The sequence below is a fragment of the Phoxinus phoxinus genome (genome assembly GCF_949152265.1).
Source record: "Phoxinus phoxinus genome assembly, chromosome: 6".
Classification (NCBI taxonomy): Eukaryota; Metazoa; Chordata; class Actinopteri; order Cypriniformes; family Leuciscidae; genus Phoxinus; species Phoxinus phoxinus.
The window spans coordinates 13,944,115-13,970,649 of NC_136881.1; the positions used below are offsets into that span (position 1 = coordinate 13,944,115).

A 26,535-nucleotide genomic window follows, 5' to 3' on the forward strand; every position below is an offset into this window, starting at 1 on the left:
GACATAAGAAACTTTGAACCGTGTTTTTGACACTGCAGTTTTAATGAGAAAATAATCAGCAATGGTGAGTAAATGACTTATGAATTTGTGCATGGTTTGTCTTGAAGCATATTAAAAACACCACATGTACAAGACCTACATTAAAAACTTGATTTTCACAACAGGGAGACTTTAAGTATAAATGAAAGATATAGTTTTCATTTCTTTAGATAATTCAACTTGTTTTTTAAGACAAAAATAATCTGGACCGCCCATCCTGACTCAATGCCAACACACTTTCCACTGCGACATTTATCACACTCTTCATTGCCACATGACATTATTGACCTTGTATTTTGTGCATTTATACATGCGGCATAATACTGGTACCACGTAATCTTATTACACAACTATGAAAATCTGAAAAGTTCCCTGAACCTTATGCCACTTCTTAATACAATACCGTTTTAAAAGGCAGTCCACCAAACAGCTCCTTCATTCTACAAATTTTATTTGTTGCTAGTTACAATGTAACTAGACTTAGCTACAGCATGGCAGCTTTTAGCAGTGCTTGTCAGCAGTTTCCATTAAATATTATTTTCTGTTCGTGGCACTAAAAGTTTCTTCTTTCCCAGTGTTGATCACTTGTTGGTAAGTGTTTGCTAATTTCAGCAGCAAAAGTACTTAGAACCGCAGGCTATCGTTCTGAACACTAATCATCATGGATATACTTTTGAGGCAGTCCAGTCAAAGTTCATAAAGTTCACGCTACGGTTCAGATGCCAAACCAGCAGCAAACTCCACCAAAGTACGTGTAGGTCTTCCAGACATTCCTTTTCTCAGGTATGGGACTTCATCCTTATTGCTCATGACCCCGGCAATGTCGAGATGAGCCCAATGATCAGCTGTCACAAACTCTCTCAGAAAGGCAGCAGCGGTGCAGGCGCCACCTGAACTGTGAGGTCACAGACCAGTTCAGTGTCATGGCAACCACAAACAAGCACGGTAAACACTACAGATTACAGATAACAAATACAGTGCTAATCATAAGCTTGGGGTCGGGTAAGATTTTATAATGTTTTTGAAAGAAGTCTCTTTTGCCTACCAAGGGTGCATTTATTTGATAAAAAACCCAGTGATATTGTGACATTTTATTACAATTCGAATGTATAGATGTATTTTAATTAAATGTAATTTATTACTGTGATGGCAAAGCGGAATTTGTAACATGATCCTTCAGAAATCAATCTAATACGCTGATTTGCTTCTCAAGAAAATATTTTATGTTATTAGAACAATAGTTGAAAATGGTTGTGCTACATATTTTTGTGGAACCCATGATTTTTCAGGATTCTTTGAAGTTCAAAAGAACAGTAATTATTTGAAATATATATATATATTAAAGTCTCTTTTAATCAATTTAATGCATCCTTGCTGAATAAAACTTATATTTCTTAATAACGAAAATAATTTAATGGGTAAATGTAATGTAAACATTTTCCTATTGAAACAGGAAGTTAGGTCGGGACATATCGAAGAGCTTCAGTGCATCCAAAAGCATATATGGTCTGAGTATGTACTGCATTTGATAAGAATTTCTCGACCATTATAAATTAATTATGTGTGAATTAAAGTATGTATGTGTAATATGAATAAAATATGTGACCCTGGATCACAAAACCAGTCACAAGTAGCACGGTTATATTTGTGGCAATAGCCAACAATACATTGTATGGGTCAAAATTATTGATTGCCAAAAATCATTAGGATATTAAGTAAAGATCATGTTCCATGAAGATATTTAGTAAATATATAAAACATTTATTTTTGTGAGTGAATGCAGCACAACCGCGAACATAAAGTGACAACTTTAAAGGCAATTTTCTCAATGTTTAGATTTTTTGCACCCTCAGATTCCAGGTGGTCAGATAGTTTTATCTCGGCCAAATATTGTCCTGTCCTAACAAACCCTACATCAATGAAAAGCTTATTTATTCAGCTTTCAGATGGTGTAAAAATCTCAATTTCAGAAAATTGACCCATGTGACTGGTTTTGTGGTCCAGGGTCACATATGGACAGGCTTTATTTACCATGATGGTAAACATTTGGATGTTTGGACCTTTTTTTCTTTTAATATCCAAAACCTTTAGTCCACATTACACCACAGTAAAACCATGATCTGCTACTTGCTATTGCTAGTCGATGGCCAGTGAAATTAGAGGGAGGGAACATATGTAAAAAAGATTAAAACCATGTGAATTAGCATTAATGAGTGTGCATGAGTGCATATGTACCGGCTGTATTTTCCAACGTTATTCAGATCTGCCAGGGCACTGTCTGTTACTTGTCTGGTGTAGTGCTGAAACAGTGGCATCCTCCACACCCTGTCACCAGTAACAATGCTTGCCTGGGAGGACACACAGATCACATTATAATATGATCACATCATCTCACCTAAAGCCTTACAAACTGAAAGAAATTATGGCAGTGAATGATTATTGAAGTGTTAGTCAAGTAATTTTGACAATCACATTTGAGTGATGTCGCTCATTACCTTATGCAGCCGCTCCCACAGCCAATCAGAGTTGGTAAAGACTCCTGTAGCAGCAGAACCTAAGGCCACATCCATAGCACCTGCCAGAGGAACAAAGACAGAGAGAAATCCTTAATACGATTACATGTGTACTTAAAAAAAGCACAATTGTGGATACAGTGTGCATGTCTGTACCTGTAAGTGTAGCCGCATTGATGATTGCTCTGGGATTGAAACTATGAGCATAACACAGAGCATCAGCCAAAATCAGTCTGCCCTCTGCATCGGTGTTGTCAACCTAGAAACAAAGAAATACATTTCTTGATCAGCATTTCTTTGGGCATTTAAGCAGAAACACCATCTAATGTAGGACAGTAATAGCCTGGCTCCGCCCTCCTACGTGCTTCCGCTCAATTTTCATTTTCCTTCAGAACTACGTCTGGGATTGTGGTTTTCTCCAGTCAATTTTTAACCGGTCCAATCAGCGAACAGAGGGAGTAGCTGAGAACGAGGACGTTGAGGTTGTGCGCTGGTTTGAGTCGTCATACGTCATGACCAAAAGTTAGCGATTGGTTATGGCAGATCCAGAGTGGCTCTGGGCAGATCCAATAGTTTTAAACTTCAACAGAGTACCCACCTTCAAGGAAGTTAACGCTTGTCAATGGAGAGAGGCCAGGCTCTCTGTACAGATGAAATGTACGAGAGTCTGGTAGAACTAGGCTAGGACAGTAAGGCTATTTGTAAAAAAAAAAAATCTTAGGCTATTTATTACAGATAAAGTTTAACAGAAATGCTCTTTGATGGCATTACATTTTATAAAGTTAATTAAAAAATTACGGTACTTTAAATATTCAGGCAAGGTATGCCAAGATTATTGCCATTTAATATAAACCTTTGTTTTCTACATAACAAGTGTCCACTACTAACAACCCCAAAATGTTTTTTAAAGAAAATTTATTTTATTCAGCAAGGATGCATTAAATTGAACAAAAGTAACCGTAAACACTTGACTTACAATATATATTATTCTGAATTTGCTATTCATAAAAATAAATATCATGATTTTTCTACAAACTCTGTTTTCAACATCGATAATAATAAAAAATGTTTCTTGAGCACCAAATCAGCATATTACGTAGATTGATTTCTGAAGGATCATTTCAAATTATGCTTTGCCATCACAGGAATGGAATTATGCTAAAACAGGAATTATGCTAAAATTTTGCTTTGCCATCACAGGAATAAATTACATTTAAAATAAATCAATTAAAATAGAAAACAGTTATTTTAAACTGTAATATTTCACAATATTGATGTTTTTGCTGTATTTTTGATCAAATAAATGCAGCCTAGGTGAGCATTAGAGACTTCTTTAAAAATTACAATTTTTTTAATTCTTACCGACCCCAAACTTCTATTTAATTCTTTCTTAATTTTATCATAACCTCAATATTGTATTTTGTTTAATGCATATTTTAGTTTAATTTGATTGAAATAATACAACATTTAGCAGATGCACTGTTGAAGTATGTGTGAGTGGAGAATACCTGAATGGTTTTGCCATTTTTGGCACGGACAACATCACCAGGTTTGTTTGCTTTTCCACTAGGCATGTTTTCACAGAGTGGTGCCAAACCTGAAACAGGGAAGGTGAGATTAGTTTGTGTGTGAACAGTTATGAAAAAGCAGATGCTAAAGCACAGTGTCTCGTGCAGTGGACAGACCGATGATATTGATGGGAAGATTCAGAGCGGCTGCAGTCACAATAGCAGAACACACAGTGGCTGCTCCACCCATATCTGCTCTCATGGCATCCATGCCTGACGAGGGCTTCAGAGAAATTCCACCACTGGAAATGTATGGACACATAAATTGTGTTTAGACAGATGCTACTGATGTTTTCAGGTTCTGCCCCGGTGCAGTTACCTGTCAAAGGTGATTCCTTTTCCCACCAGCAGAAGAGGAGGCTGTGCAGAGTCTGAAGTGCCTTTGTAATGCAGCTCGAGAAAGATGGGGGGCTCCTCTGAGCCTTTAGACACACTGAGAAAAGCCCCCATATGCTCACTCTCAATCCAAGACTGAGGCCTTAAAGAGTGAGAGAGAAATAAACACAGTAGAGAAAAAGTGATGCGTTGATTCATCAAGGACCTATTATGCTTTTTCATATTTACAGCTTTCTTTCGTGTGTCATGTTGCTGTTTGAATATGAAAAAGGTCTGCAAAGTTACAAACAATAAACTCCACTCCAAAGGGAGATATTCTGTATATCAGTAAGCACCGTTTCTGAACTTCCTAAAATGCCTTGATTGTAGTCTTGAGTTTTCTTTCTGGAATATACACATAACAATATCCCTAATTTAAATAAATCCTCCCCAAGGCATACGCAAAATAAAAAGGGCCTAATGATTTGCAACTCGCAGTTATGTAAGGGACGTGACATTTCTGAAAAAAAAAACGCTCAAAGCAGTTGACCAATCACAACACACTGGTCCTAAATCTCACTCCCATACGGGTCACGGCACCAAATGCAACAGGTCCTTCTCAGAGCGGGATTTGAACCAAGGGGTGCTTCTCAATTCTTATTTGTGCATAATCGTTTCCTTTCCTCACGTCTCAGCTCCACCCCCTGTAGGACGCGGGTAAAGGCTGCAAGGAAAAAAAAGGAGGACGTAGGAATTCGAATGAAAGCGGTTTTCTAATCAAAGTCACATCAAAGCATCATCAGCAGCGCTCACAGGATCTGCCCTTACGTTGTTGAAGTTTGGTTATTTAAATAATTCATAATAAAGCAAGATACCCTGTTGAAATATGTGTGGTTTATATAAACTGCAAACGTAAAGTATAAATTAAAATGATTGTGACCAATGTGAAGGGGGAGGAGAATTGATACATGCGTCACGTTTAGTCGATAAAAAACTTGCGCAAAGGATACACCAGTGTATCCTCGCTTATGACTCCTCAGGAATCCTCCTCACTCCTCGATCCTCACGCCCGTTTCACACATACTCCGTTTGCAGTGCGTTTGCGGTGCGTATTTTTTTCCGTACCCATGTTAACAGGTTAGAGCTTTCACACTGCACACGGATGCGGTCCGGCAATCCGTTCCAGTTGCGGTGCGTATACAGCAGTGCAGCGATCGTTTACGCACAGAGTCTATTTTCTGCTGTGCTGCACCGCACTGCAGCGTATTGTTCAAATTGAAATAAATATAGATTGACAAGAAACTGTAATAATTTGATCATATAGCTACTCATAATTACAGTTAATGTGTTCTACAGTTACTAAATTACAGGATCAAGAAATTAAAAACGTTTTAAACGAGAATATAAATATATATTATTGCTGCATGTTGTTCTATTTAAACATGAATATGTACTGTGTTGCCCTTTTTATTTATTTTGTTTATCGTCACATTCAACCTTCATGTCATGCGAATTTATTAAATGTAAATGAACATCTGAATATGTAGTTGTAGCCTATATCTGAATTCAAGTAAATCATATTATATAGTTTTATTTTTGAATATACAGAAGTTAAACAGGGTGTAATTATAAGTTTGTTATAGTTATGTAGGCTAGTTAATTAATTTTGACTATGTAATTGTAAATCAAAATATTTAACTTTTTGGTGCTACAGCCAGCCTTATTTATAGCAGAGGAAAAATACTCGTTTTAATGTAGTGGCATGTACTAACAATAATTAATATATCAAATGTTAATTTCCAAAAAGGTCCTTTGTCTTCTGGGGGCTAGCCCTCTCTTTCGGTTCTTATTTTTTTTTTCAGTCTTAAAATATGCATTTATAATCAGTATTTAATTTATACATTTGTATTCTAATTTAAAATATATGTGTAGCCTATTATATCTTAGCAACAGATATAGCGCGATAGCTTTTCTTCTGTCAACAACTCGAACTAAAACAAAGAATCATAATGATTAAAATTAATTTCATACTGTTGTAATGTCTGTAACAATGTCAAAGTTAAAGTTTGGATTTAAAATCAAAATTACTTAGCCTACCCATTTTTTATTTTGTGACACAGAAACTACGTAGCCTTTCAGTAGCGCACTGCAAACGCAGCATATGTGAAAGCACTATAGCGCGTGCTGCTCCAGTACCGCACACGCACTGCAACACGCACCGCAAACGCACTGCAAACAGAGTATGTGTGAAACGGGCGCCACTGTGCGATTAGAGAATCGAGATGTCCTTCAAGATGGCTGAGCTCGATCGGTTTCCGGGACATAGGATGGAGGAGCGAGGAGACGAGGAGGGATATTGAGAAGCACCCAAGGTCTCCGGCGAGGGAGGTGAGCACGCTAAAGACTGCAGCTGCTAGCAGGCCTCTTGAGGCCAGGGGAGTGAGATTTACACACACAGCTCTTACTGTCCTATGACAGTTACACATAGTTCAAATGAACATTCACAAACAGCTTCGCAAAGTTGTATGCTACAAAAATAAATATAAATGTGTGAAAATTAAGGTGTTTTTGAACATTGATGCATGAAACCCTATCCTAGTAGACATCTACCTCTTGTGGACAGTGACTCTATGACCAAAAGGTAACAGTTTCTGCTCTATAGTGTTTGCGAACACTGTGGGAGTGATGTGATTGGCTGGAGCTTCCATCAGCTGTCTGGCCAGGTTCTGCCCGTCCCCATACAGAACACCTTTCTTCCATGCTGAATCCACACTGCTAAAGAACAAGACAGAAATGAACTTGCAAGAAAGTGTCAGATTTCTTAGTAGGAGTGTAAGGTGCACTCTGTGTGAGGCTTTATTACAAATCATGCAATACATTTCCCAAGAAACGGAATACATGAATCTATTTAGTATACCTCCCATGTGGTTGGGCCGTGACACGGACCTTCTTCTTGGTCTTCAGCTCATCATACTCAAAAAGCCCGAGCACAGCGCCCTCTGCAGCTGACTGTCCGTCTCCACAAGTGTCCACCTCGACATGAGCTACCTCCAGATCCTGAAGCTGCCTGCAGCCCACTGTACAAACACAGGCAGACATATTAGGAAAATGTTAAATAGTGCATTAAAAACCATATTCTCACTTTACAACACATGTATTGTGAAGATCTGAACACAAAAAAACATGCTGTGATCACAAGGTTAAGAAATTATAATTTCGTAAGAAACTTAAGCCTATTGCGAATTTTTTTCATGACAATTAACCTCACTGTATCCAAAATTTTTACAATTGATTGCTTCTTGTAACTCTTGTAAAGTATTAAAAGCAGTACAACAAATACGACCATGACGTACCATTTAATTGTAAAATACGCATGTATACATTAGATTTCAGTAACTAAAAATACGATTTTTTTTGTGTAAAAATTGAGAGCAAAATTAGCAATCTTCAAAACGCATTAATTCTTAATTTTCATTAAGCAAACATTTTTCTTGTTATTTTGGGAGGAAATATTACTGAGACCATTCACCCGTCCCAAACACATCAATGGCACTTACCTGACACAGCTGCACGAATGCTTTCCTTACAGTTGTCCCAGTTTTCGTTTCCACACACACCTGTGCCGCTTTTACCCAGGCCAACTACAACTACACTAGGGAAGTCCTTTAAAAGACAAGACTTGTGTAAGCGTTGACTGATATATATTAATCTTGACATTACGCACCTGAAAAGGCAGCCAAAATGTAAAAGTGAGTTCACACACCTGATGTAAACCATAGAAAATCCGACTCTTCCCTTTCTTCAGAGGAGGTCCAGATCTACATAGCAGAGAGGGGGAATTGAGTGGGCAAATAATGGATCGTGCAGAAAAGCTAATGGACGGTCCAGTATGAATGCAAAGATCAAATGAGTGACTTACACCGACAGCATTTCTGACAGTTTTCCTGAGACCGTCCTGTCAAATGCCGCGGCAGCCTCCGTGAAATGCACCCCGTCATTGTCTGACTGTTTCTCATACACGCCTAGAACTAAACCCTGAATAAACCCATTCACACACAAAAATAAAAACAAAACAAATCGCTTGTTAGTGACCTCCTTACACAAAGAGACATTTAGCTGACAAGCCAAGTTATGAAACTTACTTTTCTTGTGCTGGTGATTTTAGAGTCCGAAAACAGTCTACAGTTGTGTTTTCGGATTGCAGTAAGCAACACCCTTCTGAATGGTATCAACATCGTCTCTAAATGGATAAAAACGGACTCAGTCAACCGTGATTCAAGAGGAAACGTTAATTCTTAGGAAGCTTTACACGTGACATTGGAAGGTTGAAAATCGCGCATAGTCGCAGCTAATGACGTCAACAAAAGACGACGTTTTATTACAAAAATATAAGTCCTAAAGGGACTGCACTATCTATGGAAGCTTTTTGTCACCACTAAATAAAAACATTTTAAACATTGTTTTTTTTAGCGCAATTGCGAGTTTCCATCTCGCAAATCTGACTATTTTTTCAGAACTGTGAGATATGTTGCCATTCTAAGAGTTCTTTTTTTCCTTAGAATTGCGAGAGATAAACTCCAAATTGAGCTGGGTTGCAGCTGTATAAGGGCGAAATAATCAATAATACATTATCAAAGAGCACAGTTAAAATGTAATGTAAAAAAAAATTATATTGACAATAAAATGCAAAAACACTAATTAGATCTTATCAAACATTGCATTTTATTCCCCTCTATTGAACCTTTTGAATGTAGATGACAAAGACAATGCTGACAAAATGTTCAAAGGTGCCACTGAAATAAAATAATGTAATACAAACAGTCCTTATAAAGGATAATAATTGCACTAGTATTTAGCTTTGCAGGTCTGTACTCCTCGTGGATTATTTTGCAAAAGAACTCAATGTACTCTGGTGTACCCTTGTGCGCTTATGGCGTAGGCTACTGCGCATGTCTTTGACTGCGCGTAGGCCTGGCTTTAAATGTTTTCATTCTGTTCGCAACCTTTATCGCGCTCTTGTCGCCGCCGATCTAAGGTAAAAGAAAAAGAAAAGAGGTACGAAGTCTAAACCGCGAATGTATATAGCGTTACGAGCTCGAACTTAACTTGCACTTTGAAACTGTGCTGATTTTGCGGTGATCAGGACTCAGGAGGGAGCTTCCGTTACGCCTCGCGTGCCACCAGGCCCACTGACCCACATTCGCGAGAGCGCTCGAGGAAGTGCGCGAATGAAATTCAGCATTGTATTTTTACACTACATTATTATTGCACCGTGATTATTCATCGCAACGCTGCATTGTGATCTCGGGACCGAATGAGCTAGATCTGTCCAGGCACCTGTGTGGATGTGCGAGTGTGTTTTTCGCTAGGTAAGTTACAAATAATGTTGTTAAAGGCGGTAGTACCGTGGTGCATACACTGTTGTGCAGGAAAACCCAGACATAGTATAATATATATATTTTTTTTAAGTCTTAAAAAGTAACACTATATCTTAAAGTGTACATATATCACTATACACTGCCGTGCCATTTAATTTTTCAACAGGCACCCTTGGTTTTGTTTGGATGTTTTGTTTTTACAACGTCATGTCCTTGTTATTGAGGTTTGAGTGATGTAAATGAATGATTGGCATGTTTATTATAACAGCTTTTGCTGTCGCAATTTACATGTAATTATTGGGTGGAATGATGAGCTGGAATGATGAGCATTCTGAATGTTAGAGGGTTGAGAGATGCCTTTCATAACTGCATGTTTTAAAATGCACTTCATTAGAGGCTTTTATATTATGTAATAAACTGTCACTTTTTGAATTAGCAAGTGGAAATGTACTAATGAATGAGTACAAGTATGATTATATCCTCTCTAACATGTATTTATTTTGAGTAAGCAGTCATGTGACCTCCAGTGCCATGTCCATCAATTAACTTTTCACCTCTGAGTGACCAAACAGATTCACAGAAAGAAACAGTAGGTTTACGGTAAACTAAACTGTTAATTTGTCATTCAGTTATCTTCTGTTTTGTGTCTGCCGCAGACTTTCACATTGGCAGGCCCTCTTCTTCAATGTCTTCCCAATGCGTCAGGGTGTTTTTAATCCCAGACTGATCCATGAGACGGCATTATCATGAGTTCCAGAGACAGGTAAAGCAGAAACCGTATTCACTTACGTACACTACTTTTTCAAAAGTTTGGACTTTGAAAGATCTTTGAAAGAAGTCTCTACTCACCAAGGCTGTATTTATGTGCTCCGCACAGTAAAAACAGTAATACAAACCCAAACTTTTGAACAGTAGCGTACTCCTTCAAAAATAACTCTTTAATATAGTACAACAGAAAATGTGTTTGGATTTTTATTTGTATAAATTCATGTATATGATGACATCCTGCTTATTAAAATGTAGCAATTTAACACATATTATTCTCACTTAAATTTTCAGTGTCCCACGTTCGGTTCTGCGCTTACATTTTAAAGAAAGTTCAGTATGTTTGGCTTGACTTTCATTTTTATTCTTGAGTCTGTCCTCAAATTAAGTCTATTTTTTGTCTGTTCTCTCTATTTTATAACATAGACATCTGTGGAGTGCAGTGGTGTTCTGAAGTTATTTTATAGTATTTTTTACAAATAAATATGTAATGTTCTATTCTATTTATTTATCTATCTATCTATCTATCAATTAAGCATTTCCCACATCTATTCCACAAACAATTTAAATGTTTTATTTGTGAACTAAGCGGTTCTTTTTAATAGTAAATTTATTTTCGGATTAGGCCTATCAGTCATCAAGCTCAGTAAACACCGGTTACAGACACGAAAATGTACCTTTAATTCCACCAAGCTGATTGCTCACTAAAAAAAACCCCACAGTCAACATGTTTTCAGGCCATTTCAACTTTGATTTTGATGTGACATAAAGCGGTGATATCTAAGTGGCTGAGTTGTTTACTTTTTAACTAGTCTTCATGCAGACCGATTTGCGAATGCGCACAAAAACAAGAAGTGGTATTTATCGCAAGAACCAATCATATCACGATGGAGGCATTGTTAAAACTCAATAGGCTCAGGGGAGGCACAAGAGACATGGACTTCCGCTGTAACTTAACCTGCTTTGCGCTTTTATTTTTGTAATATGGATTATTTTCTCATCCAATTTAAGGAGGCATTGTCTCCTTGGAGGAACATGTAGGAGACATGTTTTTGATTTACTGAAAATAAAAATGTTTTTCTATCAGACAAAGAATAAATGTTTATTTTCCCTGTTTTAGGGATGATGGCAGTGTTTTTGATGGGCTGATGGATGATGATGAGAAAGATAAGGCGAAACGGTGAGTTTAATTGCAGATTTTGGCTGTTCTTCTGTTTTATAACATGAAATATCATAATAGAAATGGGTATCATGTATATGTACTACTAAGTTGTTAGCAATCACTTGCTTAACCAACACAAAATAGGTGTCGTTTTAAAGCTTAGAAGCTTGGCTTTACAGTGAATAAAGGAAATATGACTAGAGGTCGACCGATTCATCGGTTTTGCCGATATATCGGTACCGATAATTCATTGGTGGTATATCTGCAAAAATCCATACCGATATTTTTTTCCGGGTTCCGTCCGTTGCCGGAGCAGCTGAGAAGAGTATGCTGTCATTACACAGTACGAGAGCGCTGAGAAGGGACTGCTGGCATTATACAGAGCGAGAGCGGCCTCTGTAGGCGAAATAAAAACTATCACTGGCGACTCAAGTTGTTTATTGTAACACGTGAGGCTGAACGGAGTGCGCTGGCACTTCAGATGCGCTTTTAAAACACAGACAGCGAAACAGTATGAATACAGAACACTGAAGTACATATTGCCATATCATTATAAAGTCATTCATTTATTGACTAGATACTGCTGTTCTTTTTCTCTGCTAATGCAGCATGTTTGCCGTCGAGGCTGAGAGGACTAACATTAGTAATGGCTACCTCAAGCGATTAAAACAATGTGACAAAAACACGCAAACCTGATCTTAATGTTTAATTAGTCAGCGAAGTTGCATATTTAAAGCTACTGACGTGATTGCTTTTCTACATTGATATGTTCATGCAGCTGACAGAAACATAAACAAATCAGAAACGTATTCTATTTCAGTTATGGTTTATTACTACAATACATATTGTTATTTTGATATCATCAAGTGTTCTAAAATAGAAGAATACCTTTGCAGATATTTAAAGATGACCATCTTTAAGCATGACTCTTTGGATTTATATGAAGTGGTAACATGCTGTAAAAATGTATATTGCATAATGCATATAGTTCATGAAAGCTAGCTAATACATCCGTCACGTGTTAACAAATGGGATTTGCACAGTGTTACCTATTACATTCACGTATGTTTCTAGGTTATAGCTAAAGAAACATGCATTTGGCCTGTAATATTTTAATGGTTACATTATTTTCTGTAGAATTCATTCTATAGAACTTTTCATCTGAATATATTACTATTTATATATTTATTCAATTTAGCACATTTCAGTTCAGCACTGTTTTACTTGGAGTGTTATGTTTTTTTTTTTTATCCAGTATCCATTTTTTTTTTTAATATCGGTTATCGGCAAGTATGGTAAAATCCACTAATCGGTCGACCTCTAAATATATGACCATCACTAAACTAAACAAGTGCTTTTAAACTTGCTGATATTATAAGTGCTTACAGATTATTAAAAAATAATCTGTAAAATCATAGGAGCCTACATAACAGATAGTCTTGTCATATATCTTTGCAAAGGTCCCAACTACCAGAAAACAAGCCGCATATTTGTTTCAGTTAGAGGCCAAACTATACCAAGTATTTGTATGAAAAATCGCCACCGTGTAAACACATGATGCTTTTGCGCCATGTTTTGGTTTGTAACTTAGTGAAATAAACCATAGTTGATTGCATATCTTTATTTTGGCCAGGTGGTTTCGAACGAGCCCGAACACCACATAAGTGCGTAGATCATGGAGTGACATGACTTGTTTCTTTGCTAAAGCTATAGGACTTCCGGGATCATTCATGACGCAGTGTATTCCTGGTTGATGATCATCACTCATCAACCAGGATCTCATTACTTGTTACTTATTCTATGTACTTTTATTGTGGTGCTACACAAGTAAATGGGTCTTATGTTCAGTAAAATCACTTGTTTGGAGGGTTTTTGGGACCTTTGGTTAATTATGTTTAGAAATAAAGGGCTAGCCTACTTAATCCATTGCATGGCTTGAAGACACTAATACGTTTAAATATGTAACTACGGCGCGCTCCCTTCATTTTTTCCTTGTGTGTCTGCTGCACATGTTTTTCACATTGAGGCACCTCAAAACCACGCACTATAATGATGACCTTGCTTAATCGATTGTCGATTAATCATCATCCCTAGTCTGAAGTAAATACTTTTTTACTGGGTTAAGTTCTTCTTAACCATTTTGCAGCCTTGTCTTATGCTTTGTTGCTTCTCTACTGTCACAGAGTTTCGAGAAATAAGTCAGAGAAGAAAAGGCGAGACCAGTTCAATGTCCTCATTAAAGAACTTGGCACCATGTTGCCTGGAATCACACGCAAGATGGACAAATCTACAATATTGCAGAAAAGCATAGACTACCTGTGCAAGCAAAAAGGTGAGGCAAAAAAAAAAGGAATTCAAGTTCTAGACAGAACAACAGGGGGATTTGTTGTTTGCAGTGCTCTGGAATAATTGCAGATCTGCGTTATTGTTTTGCCATGCGCACTACAGATGTATGTGTGATTGGGTATAGTGTTCAACTGCTGCAAAAAAATTAGAAAATAGACATACATAATACCATGTGATTTACATCTAAGTGGAATGCTTTAATAATCATCACATTTAATTAATTTATATAATCATTTACATTTAATTAATTTATACATAATTGTAATCTTCATTAATAATCATTACAATTCTACTACCATACTGTTCATGCAATTTCTGAAGAATGTGTGTTGTGAGCTTTATGCAAATGTTCTGTATGCATGGCATACTTGGATGACCTATAAAAATGCCAAAAGGGTGCAGTATAAAACAGATCATACTGCACAGAATCCCATAACGCAGTATGCTCAACCTTCCATTCTAGATTCACAGTTATATCACCACTGATTTTTAACATCTTCCACACTTAAGTTAAATATCCTTTTTAATTTTTGTGATATCTGGACTTTACTCGTGAATAATAATAATATGCAGTTCAACAAGGTGCTGTGACAACAAAGCTGCATACTACTGTAGTTTTCTGCACCACTGCTCAATCTACTGTGCAAAAACAAAGGAAATGATGAAAAGAGAAAATCCAAGGCACTCTTCTTTGTGCCTTGGATTTTCTCTTTTCTACATTTATTCTACATAATATTTAGTTTGCTAAAGCTATTTTGCTATACTAGTATTCCACGCAGAACTGTAAGGACAAACACTTTAATATACACTACCTTTAACAATTTTGGGGTCAGTGAGATTTAAAAAAAAGAAAAAAGAAATTAATACTTTTATTCAGCAAGGGTGCATTAAATGTATTAATTTATTAATTTAATGCATTTAATACATTTATAATTTTACAAAAGATTTTTATTTCAAATATGCTGTTCTTTTGAAACAAAGCATCCTGAAAGAAACTTTTTCCACAATTGTTTCCACAAAAACAGTTTTCAACTGAATTTTTCTTAAGCAGCAAATCAGCATATTAGAATTATTTCTGAAGGATTGTGTAACTGAAAAATTGAAAATGTGTCTTTGCCATCACATATTTGCCATTGTAATAATATTTAGCTATATTACTGTTTTACTGTATTTTTCATTGATAAAATGCAACCTTGGTGAGAAGAAATTTTATTAAAAAAAATAGTTCCGACCCTAATCTTTTTAAAGGTTGCGTAGTCTTTAATCAACTTAGACGTACAGATTCTAGAAAAACTGGTTACAAGGAAGTGTTTGTGTTCACGTACAGAAAATGCTGCACAATCTGAGTCGAGTGAGATCAAGCAGGATTGGAAACCCCCATTTCTTAGCAATGAGGAGTTTACACAGCTGATGCTAGAGGTGAGACCCCGCTTTGGGCAAAATGTGTGTGTTTGTGTTTCTCCTTTGTTTCGTTCTGTTGTGAAAGATGGTTCCACTAATAGAATATGAGTGCATCCTCATTCATGTTTAATGTTTATAATTTTTCAGATTAAAGTTGTAGTTTTGGATTGGAGCTGTCTTTAGTGTGCTTCTTTTTTTTTTTTTTTAAGGCGCTGGATGGATTTTTCCTAGTGATGTTGACAGACGGCAACATCATTTACGTCTCGGAAGGCGTTACCTCTCTGCTTGAGCATCTGCCTGTAAGTAAGAGAGTATGTGTGTGTTTAGTTGTGTGAAGTCTATTTAAATATTGTCCTGGAATTGTTAGATTTTTTTTTGTTTTGTTTTTTGAAAAAATATAATCGTATTTGTTTCAGTCGGACCTGGTGGATCAGAACCTTTTGAACTTTCTTCCAATGGGGGAGCATGAAGAAGTGTATAAAGCGCTGGCCTCACACCCAGACATTGAGAAACTCAACTCTGATTACCACAAGTGTGAGTGTTCAACCTCAATCACTTCCAGATATATTTTCTGCTGTGTATTTTTAAAATACTCTGTGCAAATGTGTGCTGCCTCTGCCTATTTTCACTGTAACTCTGTGATCTCAATTTAGATTGTCATGCACCTAAAGTGTTTTTTGTTTTGTTTGTTTTTCTTAGCCAAGAACCAGATGGAGTTTTGTTGTCACATCCTCAGAGGATCTGTGGATCCCACGAAACCGCCTGTATATGAATATGTCAAGTTTATTGGCAACTTTAAGTCACTTGCCAACAGTGAGTGTTTGTTTTTCCTCTTGATCTAGACTCACTGAATACGAAACCATATGTTAACTGCATTCATTACTGCCCACAATACATGATTGTACTGCCAATTTCCCTTAAAGGAACACGCCGACTTTTTGGGACTTTAGCTTATTCACCGTATCTCCCAAAGTTAGATAAGTCCATACATACCCTTTTCATCTCCGTGCGTCCCAGAACTCTGTCTGACGCACCCACCGCTAGCCTAGCTTAGCTCAAAGACTGGAGGTAAACGGCTCCAGCTAGCATACTGGTCCCAATAAGTGACAAAAAAACGCCAACATTTTCCAATTTACATGTTGTGATTTGTATAGTCCCAGCGTGTACAAATAACAAGGTCACATGAGACACAGCCATCTTCTAACCTATACATACTGGGAACTATATTCTCAGAAGGCGAAGCACTGCTACTTCTGCGGAGTGATTTGCTCGCAGCACCTGAGAAGCCCCGTGGTGAGGAGCAGAGAGTTCGCTCAGAGTTGGAGTAAATCACTCCGCAGAAGTTTACAGTGCTTTGCGTTCTGTTATTCCAGTCTTTGTGCTAAGCTAGGCTAGCACAGTAAGGGTAAAATCTTTCCGTGGCAGGGGCAGCTGCCACCGGCGCCTGTCACTCGACCTGTCACGGCTATATGCGCCTGTCACTCGACCCGTCACGGCTATATGCGCCTGTCACTCGACCCGTCACGGCTATATGCGCCTGTCACTCGACCCGTCACGGCTATATGCGCCTGTCACTCGACCCGTCACGGCTATATGCGCCTGTCACTCGACCTCGACCCGTCACGGCTATATGCGCCTGTCACTCGACCCGTCACGGCTATATGCGCCTGTCACTCGACCCGTCACGGCTATATGCGCCTGTCACTCGACCCGTCACGGCTATATGCGCCTGTCACTCGACCCGTCACGGCTATATGCGCCTGTCACTCGACCCGTCACAGCTATATGCGCCTGTCACTCGACCCGTCACGGCTATATGCGCCTGTCCCGCGACCCGTCACGGCTATATGCGCCTGTCACTCGACCCGTCACAGCTATATGCGCCTGTCACTCGACCCGTCACGGCTATATGCGCCTGTCACTCGACCCGTCACGGCTATATGCGCCTGTCACTCGACCCGTCACGGCTATATGCGCCTGTCACTCGACCCGTCACCGCTATATGCGCCTGTCACTCGACCCGTCACCGCTATATGCGCCTGTCACTCGACCCGTCACGGCTATATGCGCCTGTCCCGCGACCCGTCACGGCTATATGCGCCTGTCCCGCGACCCGTCACGGCTATATGCGCCTGTCCCGCGACCCGTCACGTCTATATGCGCCTGTCCCGCGACCCGTCAAGGCTATATGCGACTGTCCCGCGACAGTCGGCGTGATCCTTTAACACAAATCTCCACTTTATTCCTCTTCTATTCTTCTTTATTCTCAGTGCCTAATGCAACCCGGAATGGCCTTGAGGGGGTTTTGCAGCGTTCTTTGCAGCCGGCCTTCGATGATCCAGTCTGTTTTATTGCTACTGTGAGGCTCGCCAAACCCCAATTCATCAAAGTAAGCAGATAATCAATCAGAAAATCCAGAGAAACAGTAGATCTGCATTACAAATGCTCTCTCTGAAAGCAGATAACCATAGCCTTGCATCGTAATAAGGTATTACTGGTGTAAACACACTAATATTGACACAACTGATTGTGTACAGGAGATGTGCATGGTTGAGGAGCCCTATGAGGAATTCACATCTCGACACAGTCTGGAGTGGAAATTCCTCCTATTAGATCACAGGTTTTCACACTTACTCACAATATCACTTTCTCCATGTTTGTAACTCATCGTCCGGTATTTTTCTTCAATGAGGTCTGTGTGTGTCCTTGTGTTACAGAGCACCACCTATCATTGGCTATATGCCGTTTGAGGTGTTGGGAACGTCAGGCTATGACTATTATCATGTAGACGACCTGCATTCCCTGGCCAAATGCCATGAGCATTGTGAGTATAACAGGCACAAAAATACATTTGAGACTTTCATTAGGTACCATATTCTTCATGTCTTTCTCTTTATTTGTCTGCTTGCAGTAATGCAGTTTGGAAAAGGGAAATCGTGCTATTATCGATTTTTAACTAAAGGGCAGCAATGGATTTGGCTCCAGACTAACTACTACATCACATATCACCAGTGGAATTCACGACCAGAGTTCATTGTGTGCACGCACACTGTTGTGAGGTACGCAGAGGCAGATAAATGTCTACACCATCCAACCAGATAGAATCCATTTCCACCAGAATGGTTTGCGTTCTGGTGCCAGAGCCTGTTTTCAGCCAGGCGAACTGGAGCCTGATGCAAACCAGCCGCGTGTTTCCACAGACTTGAGGATCGGACTGTGACGTAATGCAGATACGTGTTGTTCACCTGACTATAACCAGTCTAAAATCAAACCGTGTGCATTCTGGTGTTTATGCAGGCAGTGCTTCTGTTTTGCTATTCACAGTACGGTACTTTAGTCTCCTTTTTGGTGATATATTGAAACTGAAACCGTTGAGTCATTCACTCTCGCACGTACAGTTTTATATATTTAGATAAAAAGAGCAATGTTACACTTCTCAACTAGACTTTAGACAGCGACAGCATTTCTCCGCTACCCAGCTCTGTTTGAGATCAGCCAGTTTTTGGGGCTTGAACCTGTTTTCTGCAGTTCTGCTCTTATTTTCAGTTCTTTTTGTCTATAGTTATGCCGAGGTGCGAGCGGAGCGGAGAAGAGAGATGGGTATAGAGGAGTCTCCCCCTGAGCTCACTGGAAACAAGGTGAGATGCTTGAGACGGAAACCTCTCTGAAATAGTCCACTAATGTGGTATAATGGACATGCTGTAATACAGCTTATCTTAGGCAGATTGTGATTAAGTATTTTACACAACATTAGTGAAAATGGCCAGGTCATTAATCATTTTGAGGTTATCGCATTGGCGGTTAACTGTGGCTGCTGCTTGCATGATTAACATTCATGTGCGTCTCCTTTGCAATAAATTATATTATAAAAAGAAATCTTTATTATATACCCTATTTTTCAAAAGTTTAAATTCATTATTGATTTATTTATCAGCAAGCATGCATTAAATTGATCAAAAGTCAAGTCAGTTATTTTGTATTCATCAAAGAATCCTGAAAAAGTCCACAAAAATATAAAGCAGCACAGCTGTTTTCAACATTGATGATAATAATAAAAGTTTATTGAGAATCAAACCAGCATATTAGGATGATTTCTGGCAAATCATGTGACTGAAGACTGGAATAATGGCTGCTGAAAATTCAGCCTGGTCATCACAGGAATAAATTGCATTTTGTCATTTTAAATGAATAATATTTCACTGTATTACTGTTTTAACTGTATTTTATCAAATGAATGCCTCCTAGTTGAGCATAAGAGACTTTCAAACACATAAATATAAGTATTAATATTTTAGTCTAAATTTTCCTCTCTCTCTCTCTCTGCATCTGTCTCAGATTTCTAGCCGTGAATCGCAGTTGAACACCTCCAGTCTGAAGGAGGTGCTGGAGCGTTTCAGTAACAGCCGCACACCCTCCACCTCGTCAAGGAGCTCCCGCAAGTCCTCACACACTGCAGTCTCTGACAACACCTGCACCTGTAAGCATTAAAACAAGCGCTTGGCATTAACTTTTTTTGCACACCAGCCACTGTCTAAGTCAGGGGTGCCCAATCCTGCTCCTGGGGATCAACTGTCCTGCACAGTTCATCTCCAACCCTAATCAAACACACCTGAAGCAACCAATTAAGGTCTTCAGAGCACGTCAGGATCATAGATATTATATAGAGACTAGATGCCCTATTGGCCGCTGGGCACTGAGAAATACGGCCGCCATCTTAAACCTGTCGTACTCCTAGTTTCGTTGCTTATCAGCAGTTAGATTCCAGAGCACTGTGGAGCATTTTCCTGTTCTAATCGGCGGACCAGCGCAAATAGGGCCCGGGATTACTTTTCACAAGTACATTTGAACATTACCGTACTTTTGGTTGTATTTTGTGAATAGAATATTACCAGATAATTGAGAAGGAGCAAGGATCTTTGATATTACTGTACTGAAATCGTAGCCAGCTAACGTTAGATGTTATGTTTACTGCATCACTCGGCATGGAGAGGTGGGGTAAAGTAATAATTACAAGAGCTTCTCGGTTATCAGATACAAGCATTCAACGGCCATGTAGTAAACATATAAATATAGGTTATTTGTGTTTGCGCACGTGATATCAGGAAGCAATGTAACGTTAATAACGTTACCTGTGTAATACACACATGACGGCGATGCGCAAATCGTGTGAGAGAGAGAGTAAGTGTGTGTGTGTGTGTGTGTGAGAGAGTGAGTAAGTGTGTGTGTCACAAATCATTATTGTTTCTTCAACTTATTAAAATATCTTACTTTACTGCAACTAGGCCTATCTGTTTCTGCTTCTTTATCATATTTATAGTGTGTGATTTATAAAATACCTTATATCCTACATCACATATTTTGATTTTGGACGTCTGGTCACTTTATATCTTATATCAGAATATTATATTACTGTTAAGCCTACTATTAATATTAAAATATGCCGAACCCATAGACAGTATATAAACGGCCGAACCAAGTGTCCTGTATCATAGCTACATGAATGACATTTGCAGAAAAAAACCCAGCGTGAAAATCAGTTCGGTATTCAGTGAGATATGATTAATTAAATGCGCTGACAGCTCATTGCACCTGCCATACAGATTACACTGAGTGGAGCAGGTGACCGGTTTAAGATGGCGGCCCCACGGCTCGACCGTGCTAATAGGCAGTAGCGGTCGATAGGGCGTCAATCTATATGATGTCTATGGTCAGGATCACTTGAAAATTAAAGGCAGGTGTGTTTGATTAGGGTTGGAGATGAACTGTGCAGGACAGTCGATCGCCAGGAGCAGGATTGGGCACCCCTGATCTAAGTGGTTCTAAATTATTAGCCATTTTCATTGGCCACAATTTTGTAGTTGGAAAATTACATTTTATATGATTAAAATGGACTGTGGCATGCTAAAATGTACTTGAGCTAGATGTGCAACCCTTTTAAATGCAAATGACCACTGTACACACACCTCCTTCACTCTACAGACCTCCTTTACAAAGAATCCCATAGACTTACATTGGCTGTGATACTAATGCTATTGAGGGGGGTTTAGGATAAGAAGTCTTTGTCCACTCTTTTGCTCTCCGTTTCAGTTAAAATGACAAATAAATGCGTACTCCAACACTCCACAAAGTAATGTTTGTTTATACCATCTGTAAAGCCTACTCAATATTGATCACGTGAATGCACGTTTAAACTGTTTATTATAAGTTAATCACTGTTCTAAACTAATGCGCTGCTACATTGTAGCACACACACACACACAAACATACAGACGGTAGCTTGCACGTCATGTACAGTTCACACTCGCACAGAAACGTATTGTCAATGCTGTCCTGTGATATACAGTATCAATAAAATAGATGAGAAACTGAAAAGTTATAGCATTTCTTTCTGTTTTTGAAGTAATGAAAACCCACAGCTTCACTGTTAGTAGAGAAACGCTGCGCAGACAGGTAGGATTGATTCACACGCAGTCGCTCTCTCACTAATGCATTCAAATAAATGTAATGTCACTGTGCTACTTTAACTGAATCTGATTTTGGACAAGCAGAAATCTGTAAGAAATATAACGAACCATAGACATTTATCTGATGAAAATGAGCCATGTCGTCAGAGCAATAGCCCTCTGACATATGCCGCAGCTGTGCTTCAGGCGATGCGAGTTCGAGTCCCGGTTCAAGGTTCAGGCTTCTCAAGCCAACATCACAGTTAGTTGACAAATTTTAGCCTCTAGTCATTTCAGAAGCCTTTTGAGAAGACTACAATTGAAATGTATTTAAAATTCAACCCGTTAAAGTGGCCAGTGGGCGCAAATCCACCCGCCTTTGGTGTTAGTCAAGCCCTGGTTAAAACCAAAAGTGTGCTGTTCTATTGGGTTTTCCTGATTTTGTGCCGGTTTGAAAGCGCTCATATCTGTTTGATTTCCTCAGCAACTCCCTCCAAGCTACAGACTGATGTGAGCACTCCACCCCAGCCCGCTGTTGATATGACACCCCAACGTCGGTCCTCTTTCAGCACACAGGTGAGATTTGCCTCTTCATCAACATCAAAGTATTTAATTATCTTACAAAACACTTCTAACTTAACCTTAATTACTCACCAGCTATGAGCATATCTTATTTGTTTTGATAGTCCATAAGTTCTCAGAACACCAATCAAACTGGATCTTCGGTCCAAATCAGCCAACATCAACATCAACCACAACAACCTCAACCACAGCAGCAGGTTCAACCTAATGTCCTGGTGAGAATTGTTTTTTGTTCAGCAGTTTCAGCTTAAAGGATAACTCTAACAAAAAGAGCCTAGGTTCGATTTTGGTGAATCTACCCAAGTCAAACATTTGGGTAAAAGCATAATTAGAATGGAAACTCCATTTTTAAGTTTGACCGTATTTCCTTTTTCGCTATTTTTAAAGCACTAAGGAGGGTCTAAACAACATGAAACTGTGCTTGAAGTATTACCAGGGGCTCTACACATGAACTTGAGCATTGAGAACATTGTTTGTTTACACTGAGTTTACTAAAAAGAAAGATTTTGAACAACTCACTGTGTTTTCGTCCGCCGGCATTTTGTCAGTCAAAAGTAGTCGATCTTCGAATGCAACGTAATGAACTGACTCCATATGAGGAAATGTCATGAACTTGTAATTCCAATGAAAAGCATGATAACTTAAACACTTAGCTCATGGCAATATGTCATGGAAACAAGCTTTTGGCGCTTTCCATCTTTACTCTCCTCATGTTACGTTGTTACGCTCAACACATTCACAAATTTGTGAATCGGATTTTATCAGATAGTTCATGATATAGTTATTAACAAGTTAAGTTATATATGAATATTTTGAATAAAAAAGGAAATACAAAATTAATTTGTCACAGCGCTATTGTGGCTGGCGGTGTGTCACGTGACAAGGAAATAATAAGGTGATGCGTTCTAAAATAACAGTTGCCTTAGGCCCCGTTTACACGTACATGGTTGTTTTTAAAAACTGAGACATTTCCCTTCGTTTGTGCCCTTCGTTTGCACGTTTGCATGTAAACTGAGAAAAAATAAATTTTAGGCAGCCAACGTCACAGTATGTAACTATTTTCGCGATTCTGATTGGCTAATGTGGGCTTGAGCTTCTCGTTACATTGCCACCTACAGGTTTGGCATGCTCTTGACGGCATATAGGCCTACACGGGTTCGTGTAAACGAACACTTTTCTGAAAACTGACAGGTGTGCACAATGTTATTTTCAAAAACGGAGAGGCGTGAAATGTCTGTAAACGTAGCTTTAAACTCATAGTGGGCGCTCAGCTAGAATATATTTTTTTCAATGACACCATAATGTTTATCTTTCTGTGCTTTCTGAATGTAGTTCTCTACACAGTTGAATGCGATGCAGCACCTAAAGGATCAACTGGAGCAGAGGACACGCATGATAGAGGCCAACATTCAGAAACAGCAGGAGGAGCTGAGACAGATTCATGAGCAGCTGCAGAGAGTGCAGGGTCCGGGCACTCAGGTACACACTCATAATTATGTAAATGTTCGTATTGACCGTTTTGTTGTCATGGGAACAGAGGCATGTGATTCATATGGTGTCTTTCAGATGATATTGCAGCAGTCGGGTGGTGGACTCAGCGTACAATTGCCTCAAGTTGGAGGAGCACAGACTAACATTTTAGGGGTTGGGGCACAGACTGGGGTCATAGCTATACAGGGCCAAAATGTGACGAGTACAGCACACAGTGGGACTGTTCCACAGCAACAAGCACTTCCACAGCAACAGGCTCCTCGCTCCCTTCAGCAGAATCTACAGGGTTCTTCTGTTACACAGGTATTTTAATAAAGAATTATATTCAAGTCATTGACAATGTATGATGATAATCTGACTTTTGGTTACAATTCAGTGTTTCAGATTCGGTCAATTCATATCTTTTTAATATATATTATATTATGTACACTAAAAAATATATTACTGACCCTACACTTTTAAATGGTAGTGTGTGTTTTTGAAGTAAGTGTCTTATGCTCACCAAAGCTGCATTTATTTTATTAAAAAATAATAAAAACCGTAATGTTGTGAAATATTACAGTTTAAAAGAACTGTTTACTGTTTCAATCTGTCACATGATCCTTCAGAAATTGAGCTAATATGATGATTTGGTGCTCAAGAAACATATTATCAATGTTAAAAAATAGTTCTGCTACTTAATATTAGGATTATTTTAATAGAAAGGTCAAAAGAACAGCATTTATGTCAAATACAAATATTTATGACTCACTTTTGATCAGTTTAATGCATTTTTGATAATCAAAACAAATCGTACTGACCCCCAACTTTTGAACATATATATAATTCATTGATTTAACACAGCTATATAAATTTAAGGTATAAATCCCCAATCACAACTCTATTGCAGTTGGTTATTAAAAACTCTATTAAAGTTGAGGTTATTAAAGTTGTTAACACTCCTAAATTGACTTTATAGACATTATCTTTATCTGTGTATTACCTAGAAGTTTTTAAAAAGCCCATTAACAATGACATAATGTCTCGTCCTCCACTTCATGTGGTGACATCATCTAAATAGATGACTTAATTTTTCTGACTCATTCTTTTTCTCAGCGTGGTCCTGTATATAATACCATGATGATCAGCCAGCCTGCCAGTGCCAATGTTGTGCAGATACCCAGCAATCTGGCTTCAAAAATCAATCAGGGCAATGCAATAAACCGGTACAGTACATGCCTTTTTTCTCATCTCTCTTTTACAGGACACTTTCTAAAATTATATGTTTATTATTATTATTATTATTATTATTATTAATACAACTAATATTAATTAATAATTTCTTTCTTTGCCTGACCCTGTCACTCTCAGGTTTCCTTCTGGGCAGCAGTTGGTCACCAAGATTATGACCGCTCCAATGGCGTGTAATACTGTCATGGTACCCACAACAATGTTAATGGGTCAGGTGGTGACGGCTTACAGCCCGTTTCCACAGCAACAAGGTCAGACACAGACCATAGCACTGCAGACTCAGTCAGCTGCGCCTGCAGAACAACAGGCTCAAGCTACCTCATTACAAACAAGTCAACAGCAGGGGGCGACGCAGCAGCCAACACAACAGCAGCAAACATTTTTACAGGTAACAAAGCGGGCACATAGTTTCATTTTGAATCTTTTCAGAACTTGATTCAGTGATTCAGCACTAAAAGAATTATATATATGATTTTAAAAAAATTATAATAATAATATTGTTAAATATTATGACAATTTAAAATACTGGTAACTGTTTTCTATTTTAATATATATTGAAATGTAATTTATTCCTGTGATCAAAGCTGAATTTTCAGCATCATTACTCCAGTCTTCAGTCTCACATGATCCTTCAGAAATCATTCTAATATGCTGATTTGATGCTTAAAAAACATTCATTATTATTATCAATGTTGAAAACATTTTTTTTTTTAAGATTCTTTGATGAATAGATGCTGAAGAACAGCATTTATTTGAAATAGAATCTTTTGTAACATTATAAATGTCTTTGCTGTAACTTTTGATCAATTAATTTCATCCTTGATGAATAAATAATAATAAATAGAAATAAAAGCTTTCTATTTCAGATAAATGCTGTCTTTTGAACTTTCTATTCATCAAAGAATCCTGAAATAAAAATGTAAATAAATAACTGGTTTCAACATTGATAATAATAAGAAATGTTTTTTGAGCATCAAATCATCATTTTACTGTAGAATGATTTCTGAAGGATCATGTGACACTGAAGACTGGAGTAATAATGCTGAAAATTCAGCTTTGATCACAGGAGTAAATAACACTTTACTTTATATTCGCATAGAAAACTGTTGTTTTGAACTGTAATCATATTTCACCTTTTTGTTGTTATAATCAAGTAAATTCAGCCTGGGTGAGCAGAAGAGACTTTCTCTTAAAAACATCTTACTTTCCAAATCTTTTGACTGGTTGTGTGTGCGTGTATATACAGGTGAAACTCGAAAAATTAGAATATGGTGCAAAAGTTCAACTTAAAAAGTGAAACTA

General features: G+C 38.2%; 2 protein-coding genes across 8 annotated transcripts in view; one reads left to right on the forward strand and one right to left on the reverse strand.

Moving 5' to 3' along the window:
* lap3 (leucine aminopeptidase 3) lies at positions 1 to 9,672 on the reverse strand. Of its 5 annotated transcripts, none has more exons than XM_079616343.1 (14): positions 9,542 to 9,672; positions 8,578 to 8,675; positions 8,355 to 8,470; positions 8,199 to 8,253; positions 7,993 to 8,098; positions 7,353 to 7,512; positions 7,046 to 7,210; positions 4,440 to 4,598; positions 4,238 to 4,362; positions 4,061 to 4,149; positions 2,709 to 2,811; positions 2,535 to 2,614; positions 2,275 to 2,387; positions 19 to 934 (listed from the first exon to the last, which is right to left on the reverse strand). In XM_079616343.1, exons 2-14 carry the CDS (start codon positions 8,668 to 8,670, stop codon positions 748 to 750), a joined length of 1,551 nt encoding a protein of 516 aa, XP_079472469.1. In that variant the 5' UTR covers positions 8,671 to 8,675; positions 9,542 to 9,672; the 3' UTR covers positions 19 to 747. The 5 variants fall into 5 exon arrangements, with proteins under 5 accessions (XP_079472467.1, XP_079472469.1, XP_079472468.1 ...); XM_079616342.1 differs by lacking the exon at positions 9,542 to 9,672 and adding an exon at positions 9,177 to 9,389; XM_079616345.1 differs by lacking the exon at positions 9,542 to 9,672 and adding an exon at positions 9,177 to 9,345 and having other exon boundaries at positions 29 to 934; positions 7,046 to 7,207.
* Positions 9,356 to 26,535, forward strand: part of clockb (clock circadian regulator b) — a 20,150-nt gene continuing 2,970 nt past the window's right edge. Inside the window, exons 1-21 of one of the 3 annotated variants that reach the window (XM_079616339.1) lie at positions 9,724 to 9,804; positions 9,980 to 10,037; positions 10,470 to 10,576; positions 11,699 to 11,758; positions 13,924 to 14,072; positions 15,414 to 15,505; positions 15,697 to 15,786; positions 15,904 to 16,021; positions 16,187 to 16,300; positions 17,758 to 17,876; positions 18,025 to 18,107; positions 18,205 to 18,311; positions 18,399 to 18,546; positions 19,050 to 19,125; positions 19,823 to 19,964; positions 22,415 to 22,506; positions 22,617 to 22,727; positions 23,845 to 23,991; positions 24,079 to 24,306; positions 25,099 to 25,208; positions 25,354 to 25,621. In XM_079616339.1, coding sequence (XP_079472465.1) covers positions 10,560 to 10,576; positions 11,699 to 11,758; positions 13,924 to 14,072; positions 15,414 to 15,505; positions 15,697 to 15,786; positions 15,904 to 16,021; positions 16,187 to 16,300; positions 17,758 to 17,876; positions 18,025 to 18,107; positions 18,205 to 18,311; positions 18,399 to 18,546; positions 19,050 to 19,125; positions 19,823 to 19,964; positions 22,415 to 22,506; positions 22,617 to 22,727; positions 23,845 to 23,991; positions 24,079 to 24,306; positions 25,099 to 25,208; positions 25,354 to 25,621 — 2,271 coding nt within the window. In that variant the 5' untranslated portion in view covers positions 9,724 to 9,804; positions 9,980 to 10,037; positions 10,470 to 10,559. Of the gene's footprint in view, positions 9,805 to 9,979; positions 10,038 to 10,469; positions 10,577 to 11,698; positions 11,759 to 13,923; positions 14,073 to 15,413; positions 15,506 to 15,696; positions 15,787 to 15,903; positions 16,022 to 16,186; positions 16,301 to 17,757; positions 17,877 to 18,024; positions 18,108 to 18,204; positions 18,312 to 18,398; positions 18,547 to 19,049; positions 19,126 to 19,822; positions 19,965 to 22,414; positions 22,507 to 22,616; positions 22,728 to 23,844; positions 23,992 to 24,078; positions 24,307 to 25,098; positions 25,209 to 25,353; positions 25,622 to 26,535 lie in introns of all 3 variants that reach the window. The other 2 variants (XM_079616338.1, XM_079616340.1) reach the window with 2 other exon arrangements.